Genomic DNA, 21,676 nt, shown 5'->3' on the forward strand with positions numbered 1-21,676 from the left:
TATATATATATATATATATATATATATATATGTTTTTCTTGACTCTGAATCTTAATTGATTAACAAAAGAAAATTATAAAATATGGATATATTGAAATTTCATTTGATTTTAGAAATAAACGCCGTATATGTAAGTAAGTTTTACAGGAAATTAGCGCTCATTTACACTAATTAATAACCGGTTCTCAATATTTGCTAATTGAGCATAAATTTGTAATGCACTTTTGTGAGAGCTAAAAGCGGCTTGATTATGAAGAGTTGATTGATTGCTTTGACTACTTTTAAGGCAGAATTAGGATCGAGTTTCCCAAGTGCGAGTTCTAAATAAGAAAATTTCTTGCATTGACTTTTATTCATTTCCCACAGAATCGCTGGTAAATGATTCGTCTCTATAGACTTTTCTACGCAGGTATATTGAATGGTACGTGAGGAAAGGTTAAGTTTTATTCAGTTTTTATATACTATTTGAGTCTCTCCATTCAGAGAAATTTGGTAAAAATTAAGGAGAGATGTCCTTGTTAACCCTGAACTACATGTCAAACTGATATCTTTCCAAATAAAGAGAGGAAGGAACACGCAAAAAACCAGAAAGACTTGCTTCCTGGACACATGGCTGTCATCTTTTTCTTTTTGGTACTCTTACTCTCCGTAACTTTTACACCAGCTGAACAACAAAAGGTTACCAACATAAGCCTAGGCTCCTCTTTAACACCCACCTCCACCTCCAACAGCTCATGGATGTCCCCATCTGGTCTATTTGCGTTTGGGTTCTACCCGAAAGCTAATGGCTACCTTGTTGGGATATTTATTGCAGCAATCCCCGTTAAAACGGTTGTATGGACAGCCAACCGAGACACACCTCCAGTTCCAAACAGTGCTACTTTGAATTTCACTAATGACGGAAGACTCATCCTTGAGTGGCGACAAGGTCAAGTGGCAGTGACTGGGAATTCATCTGAACCTGCAGCTGCAGCAGCTATGCTTGATTCAGGCAATTTCGTCTTGTACAATTCTGATCAGAAGATAATATGGCAGAGTTTTGAACATCCGACTAATGCACTTTTGCCAGGTCAACGTCTCTATCCAGGTTACCAGCTGTTTTCAAGCGTTTCAGAAACTAATGATTCAACGGGACGATTCCGTCTCATTATGCAACATGATGGAAACCTTGTGCAGTATCCGGCCAATACTCCAGATTCAGGCGCGTATGCATACTGGCAAGCAGGAACTGGTGGTCAGGGAGATAATGTAACACTAAATTTTAACCCTGATGGCCATCTCTACTTGCTTAAAGCTGGCTCCAACATAAAGAATATTACAATCGGAGGATATCCCACAGAAGAAACACTATACTTAATGAGAATCGACGTCGATGGGAACTTTCGACTGTATGCATATAAACTGAATCAGAATGGAGCTGAATCGGTGGTATGGAATTCTTCCAATGATGGGTGTGCCCCTAAGGGCATTTGTGGCCTCAATGCATATTGTGTGCAAATGGATCGACAACCCGATTGCTCGTGTCTTCCAATGTTTGCAATTGAAAATGGGGCTAATTCTAATTTTCGCTGTGTAAGAAATTTCGTACCAGAAAGTTGCACAAATAATGACAGCAGTATCACATACTCCATTCAAACAATTGCTAGCCTTTTATGGGAAGATACTGCATATGATGTTCTAACATTAAACACCCAAGAAAGTTGTTCAAGAGCATGCTTGGAAGACTGTATGTGCGAGGCTGCAACTTACAAGGATGGTATGTGCAATAAGCAAAAGCTTCCTCTAAGATTTGGGAGATTACAATTGACAGACTCAAGCATAGCTCTCATCAAGGTTGCCAATTCGACCGAGAATGAAAGAAGGGTGAGTTCATCCAAAGGGAGAAGGAAAGAACTTCAAACAACTTTCCTAATCATTGGCGTTTCATTGACTGCTTTTGCTTTTATTATGTTAGTATTGTCTGGAGTCCTCATTTATAGGAATCGAGTTAGGGCATACAAAAGGGTTGTTATTGATAATCGCAATGTCGAATTGATTGAAGATGTTTCTCCAAGATCATTCACGTACAAAGAGCTAGAAAAGGTAACTAACAATTTCAAGGAGGAGGTTGGTAGGGGGGCTTTTGGGACAGTTTTTAAAGGTGAATTATCCAATGGCCAGAAGATTGTAGCTGTTAAGAGACTGGACATAATGTCAAATGAAGGGGACAGAGAATTTCAGACAGAAATGAGAGCTATTGCAAGGGCATATCATCGGAATTTAGTCCGATTACTTGGTTACTGCCATGATGGGTCTAACAGACTTCTGATGTATGAATATATGAGAAACGGTTCATTAGCAGATGTACTCTTTACAACTGAAAAGCAACCTTGTTGGAGTCAAAGAATGGATATTGCTCGTAACATATGTGAGACTCGAATTATCCATTGCGACATTAAACCCCAAAATATACTCATGGACGAGAATATGTGTGCAAAAATATCCGACTTTGGATTGGCAAAGCTATTGATGCAAGATCAGACTAGAACCTTTACTGGGATCAGAGGGACACGGGGGTATGTTGCACCAGAATGGCATAAGAAAGTGCCTATTACAGTCAAGGCAGATGTTTACAGCTTTGGAATCGTATTGTTGGAGATCATATGCTGTCGTCGGAGTGTGGATTGTAAGCTTTCTGAGAATGAAGCCATTCTTGAAGAATGGGTTTACCGATGCTTTGAAACTGAAGATCTGGGTAAATTAGTGGGTGATCGTGAAGAAGTTGACTGCAAACAATTAAAGAGGGTGCTCAGCATTGGACTTTGGTGCATCCAACATGAGCCATCACTTCGTCCTTCAATGAAAATGGTGCAATTGATGTTGGAAGAAACTGTTGATGTCCCATTACCTCCGCCTGCGTCTTTCCTTGATATATAAAGAGTGCTTGCGCTTTCATTATCATTTAGTCGCCATATTTACAAGCTCTAACTCCAGTAGTCCTGTGTTTATTTACCTATTGTTTAGTTGTAATGGGTCATTGTAAGTTGTGGAATATTAATCTATTTTCTTCTAAATTATAGTTTTATATATATATATATATATTAGGTGCTGCTGTTACTCGAAGTACATAAAGTTTTCAGGTTTTTATAGCTGTTAGTTTTATTACGAATTTTGCCTGTGTTTCATATATATATTCAGAGTACCTGCCCTATGCTCAAACCTTTCTTCTTGCAGCAATGTATTGAATACTGTTACATGAACAGTTTTTGACCTTGTTACAGGTGTAAACTACTTGTGTATGAGAGTGAATAGCAATACCTCACTATTTATAACCTTATATAAAAGGAAGTCTTGTTGGAGTTTTCAAATAGAGTCACATGGGTACATGTGCAAAGAAGTGCTGCAGGACAAAAGAAGTAGTCAAGTTTTTTACACGAATTTAACATAAATCTTGAACTGTAAAAAAGAGAGTCTTGATGGAGTTTCCAAATAGAGTCACATGGGTACATATGCAAAGGAGTGCTGCAAGTTAAAAGAAGTGGCCAAATTTTCAACATGAATTTAATATAAATCTTGAATTGTAAAAATTAAAAAATAAATGACAAAACATATAAATTTTGACATACCCTTTTGGAACCAGTGACCGTTCATAAAATTTACCTTGTATATATGCAGTCAAGTGCAATCTATTTAGAAATTCTACTCCATTAATTAAATTAATATGGAAGAAATGGTGTTTCATTATCTAGGTTTTAACATGAACAAATTGAGTGAGATTCAATCTATTTCACCGTGAATAGTGATTTCGAACACGTACCTGTATCTGTATGAGTTCTCAATCACTGTTTGTAGTAAAGAAAAAATAAAGTAATCATGGTAATAAATAATATCTATTAAAGTTATTTAATTTATTATCATAAAGAGACATTTTACATAGTGATGCGCTTTGGTATTTGATTTTTGACCCATATAATCTTTTGCATATTGATGGGTATACGGGTTAAAGACCACACCGAAAGCAAGACCATAGGCCACGATTTAAGTCGATCTGTAAAGACCACCATTGACTTCTGTTAATGACCATTTCACCCTTTCTTGTCTATGCCTATGACCAACTCTATTGACTTCAACCTTTGGGTTCACAAAATAAGTAGTATATGAGATGTCAAATGCAGAAGGAAAAAATAAGAAATGCTCAAAGAGGCAGTTTGACGAGGCTTTTAGAATGAATATTAGTAGAAACAAACAACTAATGTATACCTTCGGAGCTTAATGCATTTACCCTTTAACATTATAAAGTGTTAGATCATACTTCTTCCCTTTGACTCTAATACAATATTTCTCGTATTTCTGGATTTTGGTTTCTATCAAATAAACCCTAATGCTGATGCCATAGCCCATATATAACAAGATAGAGAAGGGCAAATTGGTCTCAATGTTCTAGTTATTTGGAGACAGCCGTTATGCTGGACTTTGGGTGCTACCGCTAGAAAAGACGGCACTGGTGTGATCTTTTTGAATTTTGTGATAGAAAACGAAAGCAAGCTTGCGTAACAACTGGGGGAAGAAAAACAAAATGCTTATGCTTCGGTGAGGCCTGGTGGGTTACGTACGTTCTCTGCAATTTCTTTCTCTTAAAAGAAACAGTTAAAAGTAGCAGAAGCAATAACAGGTCTCTGGTGGCAACAACACTCTCCTTCCATTTGTTCACCATTTTTCTATTTTCCATAGCAAATGCTCAATCTCCGCAATCCAACAAAATCAAAGGCCCCACTATTTTGACACAACGAGTTAGCATAAAAACAAAAACTAGTACTTGACAAAACTTTTAAAATTGATAATAAAGTTTTAAACGTAAAAGCTTACACTCTTAATTTAAGAAAAATATAATATCATTCAATAATTCAAAAAAAATAAATTATTTAAAAATTAAGTTTAAGTGTGCTATTTATAATAGTTTAATCTTACTTAACCTAAATTTAAAGTGCAAACAAAGTAAGTTAAAATAAGAAAATATTCTACCCTATACTTTCTTGGAGTACAAAAAAAGTAAATTTTTAAACTTATATTTACTTGTTATCCAAGTAAAATAAAATAAAAACCCTAAATACTAAATACTAAATAAGAAAAATATTAAATATTAAAATTACTTGTTAAACTATTAGACTATCTACATCATTCCCCTTAACTTGAGAAAAACTCGATCTCGAGTTTACCAATACATCTGAATATAAGGGTTCATCTGATGAATGAAATGGGTAAATATCCACCATATTAAATGTCTTGAAAATTCCCATTATGTCTGACAGATCCATAACATATGTATTGTCATTAATCATCTGCCACATTAAATGTCTTGAAAATTCTCATTGTGTTTGATAGATCCACAACATATGTATTGTCATTAATCTTCTTCAAAATTTGGCATGGTTCGTACTTCTTACGCTTTAACTTACTATAAGTTTCCACTGGAAACCTTTCTTTTCGTAAAAACACCATCACCTAATCTCTTATTTCAAACATCTGCTTTTTACGATGTTGGTTTGCGACTCTCTTGTACTTGGCATTAGCTTGTTTTAATTTTTGTTTCACCTCTACTTGAACATCTTGCCACTAACTAGCCATATTTTCAGTAGCTACACTAAATCCAGGAACTTTAGGCAATTTGATCAAGTCAAGAGCATGTTGTGGCAACTTTGTATACACAATAGAAATTGGTGATTTTCTTGTGGCACTATGAACAACATTATTATAACCAAACTCTACTTCTGCTAATGCAAACTCTGACTGCTTTGGTCTATCTCTACCAATACTACGAATCAAATTACTAAGGGTTCTATTTATTAATTCAGTTTGGCCATCAATTTGTGGATGAGCTGTGCTACTGTAATTTAAGAATGAATCAAACATCTTCCACAAAGTCCTCCAAAAATGGTCGAGAAATTTGCTGTCTTAATCTAAAGTGATGGTTTTAGGCACACCATGCAGACGAACAACCTCCTTGAAAAACAATTTGGTTATTTCGCTTGCATCTGAAGTCTTCTTATTAGGGATAAAGTGCATCATTTTAGAAAACCTATCAAGCATGTCATCTAGCCGAGGAATTGGAAACTTATATCCAACAGTAGTCTTGTTGATGGCTCAGCTATCCACACACATCTTCCAACTCCCATCCTTCTTTGGGTTTAGTAAGGCGAGAATTGCACATGGACTCATGCTCTCTTGGATATGTCTTTTACGCAATAGTTCATCCATTTTTTCCTTGAAAATCTAGTTCTCATTTAGGTTCATTCTATAATGAGGCAAGTTTGGCAAACTAGCACCAAGGATCAGATCAATATGGTGTTGAATATCCCACATAGGTGGTAAACCGTCAGATAAATCTTCTGGCATCACCTCACTAAATTCTTCTAGTAACAGTTTAACTACTTTCGGATACTCTACTATTTTCTGATCTTCTTCAATTGAAAACACTTGCTTCACAATCAAAGCATGCACCTCTTTTGACTCCTTGAAAGCAACCTCTATCTCATTCCCTGAATGAGTAAGGTTAATGAAAGTTCGCCCCTCCACTTTAGAAGCTTTAGTTTTGGCACTTCTTTTCATTGGCAATAAAGTAAACTTTATGCCATCTTTCTTCAATTTGTAAGTGTTTTCTTTCCCATCATGTTGTACTGCAACATCAAATTGTCAAGGTCTACTAAATAACAAGTGACAAGCATCCATATCCACAACATCACAATATATCTCATCTTTATATTTACCAATGGAAATAGGTACCTTACACTGTTCTATTACTTGAATCTTTTCTGTTACCTTAATCCAACCAATAGTGTATGGATTGGGGTGCTTTTCAGCTTTAAAACCCAAACTCTCCATAACATTTTTACCAATAATATTCTCATAACTACCACTATCAATAATCACATCAAATAAACGGTTAGTGATAATGCACCTGGTTTGAAATAACTGATTCCATTGAGTGTTATCCTTCTGTTTTGGAGACAACATCATTTTTCTCACCACATAGTTCTAGCTATCATCATAATCCTCATACTTGTCGTCATCCCCATTTGGATCACAGCAAATCCCATCATCCTCTTCACCTTGTTCCACCATGTGAACTACTTTTTTGATAAGATAGTCATTAAATCTGTGACCAGGTTAATTGTATTTGAAACACTTTCCTGGGTTTGGTTTGACATAGGGATTTGCAGCTTTCTACCCCTTCTTCGCATCTATCACTTTTTGTTTTCCAATTTCCTTCTCTCTATACTGGTCATTGCTTGCAGAACTATCATGAACTGATTTATTCATATCATTGGATGTTTTATAATTATCCCCATTGTAACTTTTACGAGAATAATCAGATTTGTTCTTTTCCTACAACATCAGTTCAGGCTTTAAAGTAATATTCCATACTTTAGATAAATTTCGTAATACTTGTATCCTTGTCTTTTCTCTGATAACTGGCTTTAACCCTTCAAAATACCTAGCAACCTATTGCCCTTCAGTCTCCCTCAGGTCATTCTTTTTGACCCATATCATAAATTCTGCAATATACTCATGTACAGTTTATTGACCTTGATGGCATCTCTGGTACTTCTAGAATAAAATCTGCTCATAATTAGGATGAAGGAAATCTTTCTGTAACAATTGTTTCATCCTGTACCAAGTTCTAACTGGTGTTTTTCCTTCACGATTCCTTTTAGACTGTAACTTTTTCCTTCATGCAGAAACTCTACCTTTTAATCTGCAAACGACAAGTTTCATCCTTTTTCCTTCTGAATTTTCATATATTCAAAATCTATATATTTCATAATCATTATATCCAGCATATCTCACAAGATTTGCAAAATAATCATCTTTTTCCTCTGAATCTTCCATGTAGACCTGTTGTCTACTCTCATTTGCAGGAAGAGGTTTGTCGACAGGTTATTCGTGAGCTACATCATTTCTAGTACTTGGCCTTTCGTCATCCCGATTTCTGTTGGCATCTATGCCTAGAGTATCAAATCAATCTGCAATTTTCTTCAAAACGTCATTCCAAACGCTAGAATCTGATATCTATTCGTTGCTCAAAAGCTCTCAACGCTGCCCCTTGATCTTGCACTGCAGATCGTAAGGTCTCAGTTCCATGATCTTCGCCATAAAAGCCATTGCCTACCATAATTGGGTCGCCTACCATAATTGGGTCACCTGCCATTAGATTGGGTGAGTTTTTCCTAATCTGATACCAACTAACATAACGAGTTAACATGAAAACAAAAGCTAGCACTCGACAGAGCCTTTAAAATTGATAATCAAGTTTCAACCGCAGAAACTTACACTCAAAATTTGAGAAAAAATATAATATCATTCAATAATTCAAAAAAAATAAGTTGTCTAAAAATTAAGCCTAAGGGTGTTATTTATAATAGTTTAATCCTACTTAACCTAAACTTGGAGTAGTTTAATCCTACTTAACCTAAACTTGGAGTGTAAGTAGAGTAAATTAAAATAAAGAAGTATTATACCTTAGACTTCCTTGGTATACAAAAAAAGCAAATTCCTAAACTAATATTCACTTGTCGTCCAAGTAAAATAAAATAAAATAACCCTAAATACTAAATACTAAATAAGAAAAATATTAAATAATAAAATTACTTGTTAAACTATTAAACTATTTACGTCATGTTTACATAAACTCCACCCAAAATATCTGGCCTCCTCCTCCTAAATACTTCGCCTTTAGGTTTTACCATAGTGGTAATGCTTTCAAGTTTGGCATTGGGCTCGCTGGGAGCCCCAAAAATAGAATATGGACTGCAAGACGAACAAATCCCGATGCAAGTCTTGATTTTGCCAAGGATGGTAGAGTTATAATTCGTGGCTCCAAGGGACAAGTCCTCCGAGTCATTGTTGAACCCACTCAGATGCCATCGGTTGCTTCAATGCTTGATTCAGGCAACTTTGTTTTAAATACTTCCAATTCAGAAATTGTTTGGTCTAAGTTTAATTATCCCACCAACACCCTTTTGGTGGGACAGAAACTAGAACGAGATAGGTACCTGATGATTCCATTAGAAACTTCAAGCTCTAGATGCAATGCAAGCTGATGGCAATCTCAATGCCTTTCCACTGAGGAGCTATCATATGTATTTTCAATGAGCATAATTTTTTTTAATTTTTTTTCTTCTATTTATATTATTATTATTTATTTTAATTTTATTCTATTTAATTATATGTTTTAAGTTTCTAAATTTTTCTCTTTTAAGTTTCTTCATACCTGTTTCCATTTCTTTCTTTTTTTCTTTCTCTTCTCTTTAATCATTTCATTGCGAAATTACAAAGAGGTAAATTTCTTTTTTTTATTTCTTTTTTTATTTATATTATTATTACTTTTATTTATTTATTTTTCAATTATATTCTATTTGATCGTATGTTTTAAATTTTTATGATTTTTTTTTTCAAATTTTTACAAATCATCAATCATATTTTTCTTTTTTCTTTTTTGTTATGTAGTTCTAACTTCTACTTGTTACATTCTTCTTCTTTTTTTATTATGTGTTCGTAAAGATTTTAGTTTTTAAAAATTACAAAATTATTATGTAATTTTAAATATGCGTTGTAACATTGCATTATTGATTGTTGCTTAAAATTTTATTAATATATCATTTTTTTATTAATCTTGATTATATAAGATATTTTTTATATATTTTATGTTTTATATTTAATTTAAAAGAAATTGTCTTTGAGTATTTAATCTTTAAACAATACTAATTATATAAAAGAAAATTATTAATCTTATATATCGTACTTAATTATTAATATTTTATATATTATTTCTCTTCATTTTTAACTCTTAATAAAAGTTGTCTAGTTTCGTCTTGATAAAAAAAATTGACAAGAAATTTCTTGTCGTGAGTACAGTTTTGTTTGCCTTTTCTTTGGTAATTGGTAGTCTTCACGTCATCTGATTATCTTATTTACACTCATCAAACAAATTTTGTTCTCGATCGAAAAAGAGTACATTTTGAGACACGCCTTATCGTTTTTGCGTTTTTAATGGGTTCCTTTCATTAGTATTTTCGGGGTAAAGGTTCAAACTTCTAGCATTACTTGCGTCAAAATTTTGCCCAAATCCCACATCATCTAGGAAACCCGAGTCTGGGCAATATATATGAGTGCTTCCAAAACATAGGAACCGTGTTCGTAGAAAGGAGAGATGGTTGGCATCTCCCCTGACAGGGACGGGAACAGCCTTCGGGCTTACCTGTTACCAACACATCCGGTTAAGGCTTCCCACCTCTAAGGTGGATCTCTAAACCAATTTTTTCTTTTGTTCCTTTTAATAAAGAGAAACTCGCCGCTACTTTCAAATGGCCAGCTGACATCATCTTGGATTTACAAGAGCTATCTTTCAACATACTTACCAAGATGTATCCCTTACAAGCATCTAAGACAAGTTTTTCATGCAATCCACGACAGCATCAAGCCCTCTTCGCTCTCCAAAGATATTCTTTTTTCATGCAGTGCTGCATGTCACACCGTCCCTACTCACCTTAAATGAATGACCTAATGAATGAATGCATTAGTGCATGGAGCTTTTACCATCTGATTTGCATATAGGTTAGGCCAAAGGAAAAGAAATTAGTGATTTGATAGCAAAACCCTGGCAGTCAAAAATCCACAAATATATTACGAGTTTGACATGGAGAAGGTCAGGTACCATATCTTTTAGAACAACATAAATCCACATTTTATGATAGAATTATAGTCTAAAACAATCGACTAAGATGTTAAGAGGTTCCTGCACTAGAAATAAACAATCAAATACAAATAAGCCTATTAACTAGAGCTAGTAGAGTGGCTGCCTCCCCATATCCATCCAAACATCACTGCTTAGGATAAATTCCTTATTTGATACCAGCATAGGAATAGAGCCAACGTTTGTGATGGAGGAATAAAAAGTAATTGCAACCCAAAGTTTGCGTTTGGACTATTGTAGTAGGAAAAATTCACCACCCCTCATCCAAGCTCACTCTAGTTAATACCTACAAACAAACTCAATGAAACACAAATCTAAAAATGTTACCAAGTCGACCACAAGCCTTTTGGATCATGATTAACACAATGTAGCAAATGCAAGAGAAAAATGATACTCTCTGTAGGGGGCCTCAAAATTTTGAAATAGTGAAAGAGGAATGTTTTCCAGTCAATTGGTCCTCAATTTGCTCACATAGAATAGTAAAATGTAAAACCTTAACCGATGCTGATATAGATTTAAAGTGAGTACACCTGGCAAGTAGTAATCCCTGTGTTACTGCAGAGAATTACCTCAAATATGAACAGGCACAAATCTCCAAGCAGCTTTGTCCTTCAAGGCCATCTATAATCACTTCATCTTTCTAAGAGTATTAACATAAGTATAACTGGAAAAAGAAACAAAAAGCTTGCGGAACCTGCAAAACCAACATTCAAAAAATTAAGAAAAAATGTTTCGAAATATATACCGTACATGCTACACTATTCCAGAAAGAAAGAAATGTTGAATCAAGGAGATGATCCACAGACCTATAACAGGGAATTGATTATGATTAATCTAGGAGTTATGTTCATAAAGAAAAACATGAAAGTCAATTTCAGAAATAAAATGAGAAGAAATGGAGGTGATTAATTTTCAAGACAAAATGATTGGCCATCTGGCCCATGTCCTATCCTTTCATTTAGAATTTATTGGGAACATACATACCAAACCCATTGGCTTGAGTGTTGTGCCATTGCAAGGAAGCTCTTCCGCAGATGCTCATTAAGCAAGCAATGCATTACACCCCTTGGATGTCGCATGGAATCTAAATTTGACAACCAAATATCAAGTGGTCCACTATACTTGCGCAATATGTTGATGCTCACCTAAAAATCAAAAGGGCAGAAGGAAAGAACTGTCATCATTCAGAGGAAAAAAAACCTCACAAAGTATATAATATGTCAAATCATGTTACGCAGAAATATATATTAAGGCCACTGCAAATTTGTTCAAGGGTTCTTCCCTTTGGCCTGGCTAGATGCAACAACTTTGCTGACAACCTGTAACTTCTACAGCAACTCGACAAGAAAATCATTGGATTAGAATCCGGAGAACAAAGAAAGAAGGTAGTTTCGACTTGAATGTAGATCATATGAAGGAGGAGAAGAGACGAGAAAGAGAGTTCAAGAGTGGCAAAATTAATGCTAGTAAATCTTCAATGATACAAAAATTAGTTAGGTAAAATTGTATAAGAATTGAAAGCAATGTTGTTTTTCAGGAAGGCAAAGCTTGTATACAGCCATGTCAATGTGGACAGAAGCAGAAGCAAGATCTAAACCAGAAACTATTCGTGTTCACCTCTTCTTGCCATATGGCTATTTAACCTTTATGATCAGCCATGGATTAGATTAAATAAAATTTTCAGGGGGTTACCAAAAAAAGGAATGAGGACATATCAAAACCCTGAAATGCTTTGAACCAAATTAGCACCCAAAAAAAATAAATATAATGAAAATGGAAAAAAGTACTTGGCTGAGCTGATACCACCTTTAACAGGATATGTAAAACAAATGGTAGAAAGGTAACTTACAAGTTCCCAGGCTTCGATATTTCTTGGTGAAGAATCATGCAAGAACTTGCTGTGCATACAAGACAAAGAAAATTAAAAAAGAATTCAGAAGACATTTTATTGTGATAAACATTATCAAAATGATAGCTTAGAAATGGCCAAGAAAAGATTATGCATGCCCGAGAATAATTAGAGGTGATAGATAATTTCCTCCAAAGCATGCAAAGAACTTTCTCAAGTTCATGCAGTCACACTGATTATCAGACTGAATGGCTCAAAGATGTGTACTTTCACCAGCCATACTTCAAATAAAAATTTTCACTAACTGAAAGTATGGAATTTGATATCCACTAGGGTTTTAGGGTTTGTCCTCCATTAAACAGAGGTTATTTTCCTTCGTTTCCCTACATGAAAGTGAGGCCTCAATAGAACATTGGAAATTATTGCTGTCCTATTGCATAATAGGTAGATTACATGGTAGGTTGCCCTTAAAATCTAGACTTTTCCATTGGCCATACTCTAAAAATGGCTTGGGGACCAGACACAATGATCAGAGCAAAGCTAAATGCAGATGATTGAAGATCCTAAGTGAGATGTTTCCTATGAAGCTTAAGAAGCTGACAAGTATCCAGACATCTCCCTTACTTGGTCTTCCTAGGAGAGACATTAATGATAATCACTTTCTGAAACAACTAATATTGCCCATGATTCCACACATCTCAGACACATTACTAAGCATACAGTTTCTTCTTGGCCATTCCATATTCTAAGCTCTCCTCTTGGTTGAGACGTTAACCCAAGTGCTACAGATAGCCCGTTATGCTTCATTTTAAGAGGCAGCTTTAGGAACTCTTAGGATTGTTGTATCTTTCACATGTTTAGAATCACTCTCTAGATACGCCATTCTTTAGTTCTACACTAATTTCTCTCTTGCAATCCAGACTGTTTTACTTTTCCATCTCATTAATTTCACGCAAGACACCAACAAAGATAGTCCAAAGAGTTCTTTTGCAGTTATGCCAGCCTAGCAAATTTTGGAAAACTATCTTGGAATTTCGGCTACTTAGCTTAAAAATGAAACTTCATCATAAGTAGAAAGAGAAATAGGCCACATTCCCCCATCCTGCTCCCTTTTTCAACATAAATTTGACAAAGAGGCCAGGTTCTAAAGCATGATATAACACATGGACTATATCTATAGAAACATTCTATTTATGGTAAAATTGCTAGAGTCTAGAGGACCAGATATGGGAAGAATAAATCTAAGCCCTTGTAAATTAAGACCTCACAGCATTAAATAGTCACATGATGACGGTAGTACATTTTATTTTATGTTAATGCCACACATACTATGAGGCAACTTTGTATGTTTATGCCACACATGCTATGAGGCAACAATTTAAAAAGTTCACTTCTGCACAATTGAATCAAACAATATAAAATGTTTTAACTTACCGTACCCCATAATGCACATCACCATGGTTGCAATGACCAGAAACACCATAGCTATCAAATGTAATAAGCTGAAAAATAAATAAAACCAGGGTAAGAGAAATAGGAAATGAAAGACCTATATTGTACATAGATGTGAACTCGCAAGTAGTAACAGAAACCTATCCCTTCAAATGATGCTTATCACTCTCCAATACAAGCATATCTTAACCTAAAATTGGAAATTTTATACAGAACTCTCAGCTAAAAAATCAATTTAAATGAACAAAAGGAGCCAAGAATATACCACGTCAATGCCATGACTGTAGGCCTCCTCTTCAATGATCTTTGCCAATAAATCATGGTTCCAGACATGGCCAAAACCATCCTGATATAAAAAATCAGATTACAAAATCAATTCCTCTTAAGTCATCTTATCAATTAACAACTGATTCATCTTTAGGTGATAATGGTGTTATAACTGGTCAAACAAGCTTTTATTTTGTTAGTTACAGCTGAAAAAGTCTCAATTTAATTTCCCAGCTTCAAACATGCCAAATTTAGAACAGAAAGTCCAAACAATAATGTGCTCAAAATAAAGAGCCTTAAGAGTAGAACCTGCAAATCAGGGTGGTCAAAAACCTTCACTTGTTGAAGTTGAACCTGCATTTACAAATTTAAAATGGTTAAAAGCTACGTAAACTTGGATACATAAAGTTGAAAACTGTAAAGATAACACAATATGCAAGGTTAACTTGTAGCTAGATAAACCCAGGATCAGGTTGTTGCAGGAACAATCCATTGATTACTTAAACAGTTAAACCCAACTAAGCTTGCATGAAATTAGAACACCTTGTGGACTGCACAAGCACGATAGAGCTCGTCTTTTCTAATGCTTCCAATGCCATCTGCATTACCTGCATAACGAAAATTAAGTAAGAATAATAGCAAATTTTCACACAATCACATGGGTGCGGTGCAGGAAGAGGAATACTTACTTTGTAGAACACATGACAAGGTTTCTCCTGACCCCTACCATATTCCTTTCCTTTTGAAAGGACATGGATAGTGGCTGGACATATAATCCGTTGGTAATACACAAAAATTCCCACTTGGCAAAGGAAAATGGATTAACCAACCATAAACTAAAAGCAAAGTGAGGTGAGAATAGCACTGAAAGGAGAAGCTATCTCTCTCCTGAGGTATTTACTTAGCTAGATTACACTATTATTGCCAAATTAATATTCCCTGAAATAGCAATATGAACAAAACAACCAGTGAAAGAGGTTGATTTCGAATTAACCTTCTGTTAATAGCTTACAGTTTTAGATCTACCCTTAAAGTTCTTTAGAAGCTTAAGGTCCTTGAATGATAAGATAAACATTCCCTAGGGATACTATCCTTGGCCTTCAAGCCTTACATCTAGGATCCAAACTGCATTAGTAGCAAAATTTGAGAATAAGAGGCATCTTTTGATTATCAACAGACTCTATAATATATTGCACTTCAGCAACTATGATCCTATAGTTTCTCCTTTCATAAAATAACTTTTAGCAACAAAAAATGCAGATATTAAGGAAAAACTCAAAATCACCTAAATGATGTTACTTTGTTTCTCAGCATAACACAGCAAGAAATCATTATCTAGTCAGATTTTACAGAAGTACACTACAGAGAAGCCTCCTCAACATAACCTTGATTCTTGATGAAAATGAACATTTACTTGTATGGAGAGTAAGGCTGGCATCATTTGAAGCGAAAAAAGATTCAGAAGCAAAGATTTCTAGACCCAAGGAATACTAAAAAGAAAAAAGATCAGGCCACATAAGGCTGGAAATGCATTACCAACAGACAAGCATAGTAGGTATAGATTGTGCCCTCTTGAAGTCAGGTAGCTTATGGTTGGTGAAAAGAACCTGCAACAGAATACAAAAACACACACCATCAGAACGAATTGTTCCAAGTAACATTAAATGCATCATAAATGAAACCATAACATTAAAAACTAATGTTGTTTCAACAAAAGTCAAGCTGTCACTTGGATCACAAACTATGTAAGTGGGAATAAATTAAATCAAATAAAAAATGTAGAAATGGAACTGTATAAATTCACTGGAAAATCCATTTTTGCCTTTACAGAATAAAGGACTTGCAAACTATACATGAAACCTATATCAGATGAAACAAGTATTTATTATCCTTTACAGCAGAAGTAGAAGACATTCAAGTACTAAGAAAGAAACTATCATTTCATTCTGGAAGAAAAGAGAAAAGCAAAAAGCGCGTATTGATAAAGAAGCAACAAAGTGAAGAGCCAGTTCATTCTAAATTTCTAACAAGTGGGAAAATGAAAGAGGGTTGAAAAGCTTACATGGACTCATCATCAGGGTGAGCAACAACGAGCAAGACATTTCTCTTGCGAAAAGCTGGACCTGGTTTCAATGGGCAAATACATATTAACTGATATATAAACATACTCTTCTATTCAAAATTTATATATATATATATATATAAAAAAAAAACAGCTATAAATTGGACCGACCATCATCCAAAAATGTGGGTTTAGAGTGGGAAGAGGGAGCAAGGAAAATCTTGCAAAGAGAAGCTACCCAGACCACCAAAATTGAAACGATGATCAAAATCCATCCCATCTAGAATCCACCTCGAGAGAAAGAAGAAAAGATGGAGGAAAAGAAAAAATAAAAATAGAAAGGAATCCGGCCGTTGACAAGCCTTGCCGGGGAGGGAAAGAACGAGAAAGTTTGGAAGGCATTGTGGGAGAAAAATGCTCTTCAAATAGAAACGACGTCGCTACATGTTATAGAAGAGTGAAACGAGGACAAGACGGTGGGCTGTCCAGCCCAAAATTGCAAGCAGTCCAGTCCAGTAAAGGCCGAACTAGATAATTTATTTTTGTACCAAGGCCCAACCAGAAAATGAGAGGAAAAAAAAGGTAAAATGCTAAATATTTGTCAAGGTTATGTTCAGAATTATATTTGATAATTAAACTTGATTTTCTGTAATAATTTAAAATTGAAAATAAAATCTGCTTTATATTCATTGAATAAAAGAATAATTTAACTTGCTTTTCCGTTTTAATTAATTGTTGAAAATAAGCATTGCTGAAATAGCATTATATAGATTTTTTGAAATGAGAGAATTTCTTCTATTCTTTATCAAAGGTATTAATGAGAATATAAACAGAAAATTAGATAAAAAATTTTTAAATATAGATTTACCCAAAAATAATAGAAATAAAAATTGAAGGGCAATGTTTTCATTGTGAGCAGAGTAAATTGGAATAAAGAATAAGGAAATTCAAATCCCCCTATAAACTTCGCAATTTTTAATTAGAAAATGTCCTTAAAAATGAATTTATAAATTTCAACTTGAAATATAAAAATTTATTTTGCTTCCTTTAAGACATAATTTTTTTAAAATAAATAATAATAATTGAATCACAAATAAAATCATAAAAATAAAATAAAGATATGTCCTAAGCAAATAAGATCTCTCCTCTATTGATAAATTTACCTATATGTTGTAGAATATGCTTTTAATTATTATTTATAGGTATAATACTTTAAAAAGTGTTTAAACTTTTTAAGAAAATTTAAACAAATTTTTAATTTCTATTATGTTTAATTAAGTTTTTATACTTTTAGTTTTTAATCAAATAAATTTTTATAATATTACTATAATTATATTTGTTAGCTTTTATACCACGTGACATTAATATAATATATTGATTTGTCATAATTGAAGATGAAATCATCACTTCATTATATTATCTCAACATATTACATCATCGTTGTCATGACAATGCAACATATTACGCGATAAAAAAAATGTCATTTTAACTTAACAGCTAATCAATCATTAATTATAAAAGTATATTTGATTTAAAATAAAATTTTAAGTGTTTAATTAAAAAATAATAAAAATAAAATTTATTTAAACTTTTTAAATAATTAAGTATTATGTCATATTTATATGTATAAATTTTACAATTCATATTTGAGTTTTAAATAATAAACTTCACAATTTTTAATTAGAAAATGTCCTTAAAAATGAATTGATAAATTTCAACTTGAAATATAAAAAATTATGTTGCTTCCTTTAAGCACGTAAATTTTTTTAAACAAAGACACAAGTAATAATAATAACAATAATAATAATAATAATAATAATAATAATTGAATCACAAATAAAATCATAAAAATAAAATNTTATAGGTATAATATTTTAAAATTTAATTTTAAAATATTTAAAATTTTTTATTTTTATTACGTTTGATTAAGTTTTTATATTTTTATTTTGAATTAAATAAACTTTTATCATACTACTATAATTATATTTATTATTTTTTATACCACATTACGCTTATATAATATATTGATTTGTTATAATTGAAGATGAAATTATTACATTATAATGTAATCATGTTACTTCAACATATTATATTAATTATGACAATTTAACTTATCACGTGACATAAAAAAGATTAAAAATAAAAATTTAAGTGTTTAATTAAAAATAATGAAAATAAAAATTATTTGAATTTTTTAAATAATTAAGTATTATGTCATATTTATATGTATAAATTTTACAATTCATAATTGAGTTTTATTGTACATATGAAGGATAATAAACAATGCAGTTAAAAATAATGAGAATTTTTGAAAAATAAAAGAATTAAGATTACTCTAATTTTTTGGCACCAAGCAGGCTTCAAAATATTTTGTTTAAAATAAAAAACACTGGACCCGCTTTGCTCAAAATTGGCCGAAAGCTACGACCCTACGACCCCAAACTTCTCCACAAGAGTGAAAAGCAAACGGGGCAACTATTGGGACTTAGGAGTGGCCCTTTCTCCCCTTGTGAGCAACACCGCAACAGCAAACCATCCTTCAGGCTTGAGTTTTGTCCCTGCAATTTTTGAGGTAAGCCAGTCCCTTTGCAGCTCTTCTTTACAAATATCAGTCTTTTTTCACCAATAAATCAATCCCTTCATTTTTCAGTTCAAAAATTTGATCTTTGAAATGAACTCATCAGCACTTCTCAAAAGGCAGAAGCTCTTAAAAATCCTCCAAGTCCCATATATTTTCCGTCAAAGGTGCCCGAAACTCAAAGCCCTCCAAAACCCATGTGCTCAAATACAGAATCCTTTAAGGGTTTTAGGGGTTTCGCAATATTCAACTCAATCCACCAAGTTCCCCGAGTACCAAATGCCCTCTGTCACTTGGGGTGTTGTTCAAGGCAAAAAAGAAAAGCTAGTTAACCGTGTCAAAATCTGTGATTATCTGAAAACCTTAGGCATAATCCCTCATGAATTAGAGAATCTAGAATTACCTTCTACCGTTGAGGTTATGAGTGGGCGTGTTGAGTTTTTACAGAAACTCGGATTGACTATTGATGATATTAATGAATACCCTTTCATGCTCGGTTGTAGCCTGCGTAAAAACATGATACCTGTGTTAGGTTACTTGGAAAAAATTGGAATTCCTAAGTCGAAACTAGGGGAGTTTGTTAAGAACTATCCACAAGTGTTGCATGCGAGTGTCGTTGTTGAGCTTGCTCCTGTTATTAAGTTTCTTAGGGGGCTTGATGTGGAGAAGCAGGATATTGGATATGTTTTACAGAAGTATCCGGAACTGTTGGGATTTAAGCTTGAAGGGACAATGAGTACTTCGGTTGCTTACTTAGTGAGCATTGGGGTTAGTCCTAGAGATATTGGTCCTATGGTGACACAATATCCGTATTTTTTAGGGATGAGAGTTGGGACTATGATTAAGCCACTCGTGGATTACTTGGTTTCTTTGGGATTGCCGAAGAAGATTTTAGCTAGAATGTTGGAGAAACGGGCATATCTACTTGGATATGATCTTGAAGAAACTGTTAAGCCAAATGTTGATTGTTTGATTAGCTTTGGAATGCGGAGGGAAGCGATTGCTTCTGTTATAGCACAGTATCCACAGATTCTTGGGTTGCCTTTGAAAGCTAAGTTGTCTTCACAACAGTATTTCTTTAATCTGAAGCTCAAGATTGATCCAGATGGGTTTGCTCGTGTTATTGAGAAGATGCCGCAGATTGCTAGCCTTAATCAACATGTGCTTATGAAGCCCATAGAGTTTCTTTTGGGGCGGGGACTGCCATTAGAGGATGTAGCCAAGATGGTTATGAAATGTCCCCAGTTGGTTGCACTGCGAGTTGAGCTCATGAAGAGAAGCTATTATTATTTCAAGAGTGAGATGGGGAGGCCAGTGAAAGAGCTTGTGGAGTTTCCAGAATACTTTACTTACAGCTTGGAATCCAGGATCAAACCCAGGTACCTTAAGTTACAAAACAAGGGAATCAGGTGCTCATTGAATTGGTTCCTAAACTGTAGTGACCAGAGATTTGAAGAGAGATTGGAGGGTGATTATATCGAATCAGAAAGTTTAGGTCCTTCATTTTGTATGGGTGGGAAATTGGAGCTACCAGGTAATGATATTGTGTCAGATGAGGAAGATGAGAGTGATGATGAAATACTTTACAGACGCACTGTTTCTTTATAGGAAATATTTGTTCATTACACTAATGAATCAAGTGTAATTTAAACTGCTATGCTCTCCTCCATTTTCCTTGTCTTGTATGCCTCTAGCTCAGTTCTTTAGTTTCATATTGAATTTTCTCCCTAAATTCATTGTTACAATTACAGTGTGTGCACAGGCACATCCATGCTTCATGTACTTGCATAGACTAACAGAGTCATATAGGCTTATCTATTTATAAAGATTTTGTGAACTTGGTTTCCTGTTAACCATGTCTTGTGCTATTAATTGTCCGGGTTTGCCTTCACAGTTGGGTTTTGTAAGTTTCTGCTTCTGCAGAATTTGTGTTGTTGATTGTTTCAATGAGAAATCAGCAATGATATCTTATAGACACACAGGTTAGTGTCCTTTATGAGCTTGAGGACTTATCTATAGCACTCTTGTAAAGCTTATGAAAACTACTAGTAAGATCTTTTCATGCTTTCATTTTGCTGAATGTTGTGACTCCAGTGGTGAAATATTTAAGTGGGTTTAAGCCTATTTATCACTTTACAGTTTACACGAGGTTTGTCCTAATCATTGTGGTTTCATTGTTAAATTCTTTGACTTATTATCTTTTAGTCATTCCTTTATTTACAATTTTCCATACATAAAGATGCATGTGGAGACACACTGCTTGAAACTTTAAGTTGCTTATGCTTGCTGTCAGTATTATCCAAATTGATATGAGGGTGAGGGCGATTAAAATAATGTTTAGTAGTTTGACATTGCCTCTTTTTTATTGTGGCATTGAATTTAATTACCTCAATTCATATAACTGTTTGTCTGCAGCTTTAATGTGCTAAGTGAATACAATTTTGTGTACAAAGTCTTTAAGACTTAAATGTTTTCAGAAGAAAATATTCTTAATTTGCCTTGAAGGATCCCTTTCTGGTCTTATGATTGTAGTCGTTTACTTTTGGCAATGTGCTTGATTTTTTGTCGAAATTAAGGACTTGGGTTTTGCCTTATAATGACCGTACATGAATCTGACAGTTTTTTTCTATGTTTCTTTTAGATCCTTTCCACACTTCGACACATGAGAAGTAAGATACCTTGATACTAACTTGCATGACAGATTTTTTTAGGTTTTAGTACTCTTTATGCTATTATTGG

At 33.9% G+C, this 21,676-nt stretch overlaps 3 protein-coding genes across 3 annotated transcripts; 2 read left to right on the top strand and 1 right to left on the bottom strand.

Annotated features, from left to right (window-relative positions):
* On the top strand, window positions 610-2,916 carry LOC108661119 (G-type lectin S-receptor-like serine/threonine-protein kinase LECRK1). Its single transcript, XM_018117006.1, has one exon. The coding sequence runs from the start codon at window positions 610-612 to the stop codon at window positions 2,914-2,916; it is 2,307 nt and encodes a 768-aa protein (XP_017972495.1).
* On the bottom strand, window positions 10,635-16,760 carry LOC18611788 (N-acetylglucosaminyl-phosphatidylinositol de-N-acetylase). Its single transcript, XM_007048222.2, has 11 exons — window positions 16,531-16,760; window positions 16,360-16,420; window positions 15,834-15,904; window positions 14,841-14,905; window positions 14,607-14,651; window positions 14,296-14,376; window positions 14,013-14,080; window positions 12,579-12,627; window positions 11,714-11,874; window positions 11,299-11,423; window positions 10,635-11,015 (listed from the first exon to the last, which is right to left on the bottom strand). Exons 1-10 carry the CDS (start codon window positions 16,637-16,639, stop codon window positions 11,357-11,359), a joined length of 777 nt encoding a protein of 258 aa, XP_007048284.1. The 5' UTR covers window positions 16,640-16,760; the 3' UTR covers window positions 10,635-11,015; window positions 11,299-11,356.
* LOC18611789 (transcription termination factor MTERF4, chloroplastic) lies at window positions 18,781-21,017 on the top strand. The gene has a single exon (XM_018121586.1). It carries the CDS (start codon window positions 19,031-19,033, stop codon window positions 20,543-20,545), a length of 1,515 nt encoding a protein of 504 aa, XP_017977075.1. The 5' UTR covers window positions 18,781-19,030; the 3' UTR covers window positions 20,546-21,017.

Source organism: Theobroma cacao, chromosome 1 (genome assembly GCF_000208745.1).
Source record: "Theobroma cacao cultivar B97-61/B2 chromosome 1, Criollo_cocoa_genome_V2, whole genome shotgun sequence".
In the NCBI taxonomy this organism is placed as follows: domain Eukaryota; kingdom Viridiplantae; phylum Streptophyta; class Magnoliopsida; order Malvales; family Malvaceae; genus Theobroma; species Theobroma cacao.

Excerpts from the sequence above, each read along its gene's own strand:
- LOC18611789 (XM_018121586.1), top strand. The coding sequence starts at position 19,031 with ATGAACTCATCAGCACTTCTCAAAAGGCAGAAGCTCTTAAAAATCCTC.
- LOC18611788 (XM_007048222.2), bottom strand. The coding sequence starts at position 16,639 with ATGGGATGGATTTTGATCATCGTTTCAATTTTGGTGGTCTGGGTAGCT. Across the intron at positions 14,906-15,833 it reads CCTACTATGCTTGTCTGTTG|GTAATGCAGATGGCATTGGA; the intron begins GTAATGCATTTC and ends TTCGTTATGCAG. Across the intron at positions 11,875-12,578 it reads ATATCGAAGCCTGGGAACTT|GTGAGCATCAACATATTGCG; the intron begins GTAAGTTACCTT and ends TTTGATTTTTAG.
- LOC108661119 (XM_018117006.1), top strand. The coding sequence starts at position 610 with ATGGCTGTCATCTTTTTCTTTTTGGTACTCTTACTCTCCGTAACTTTT.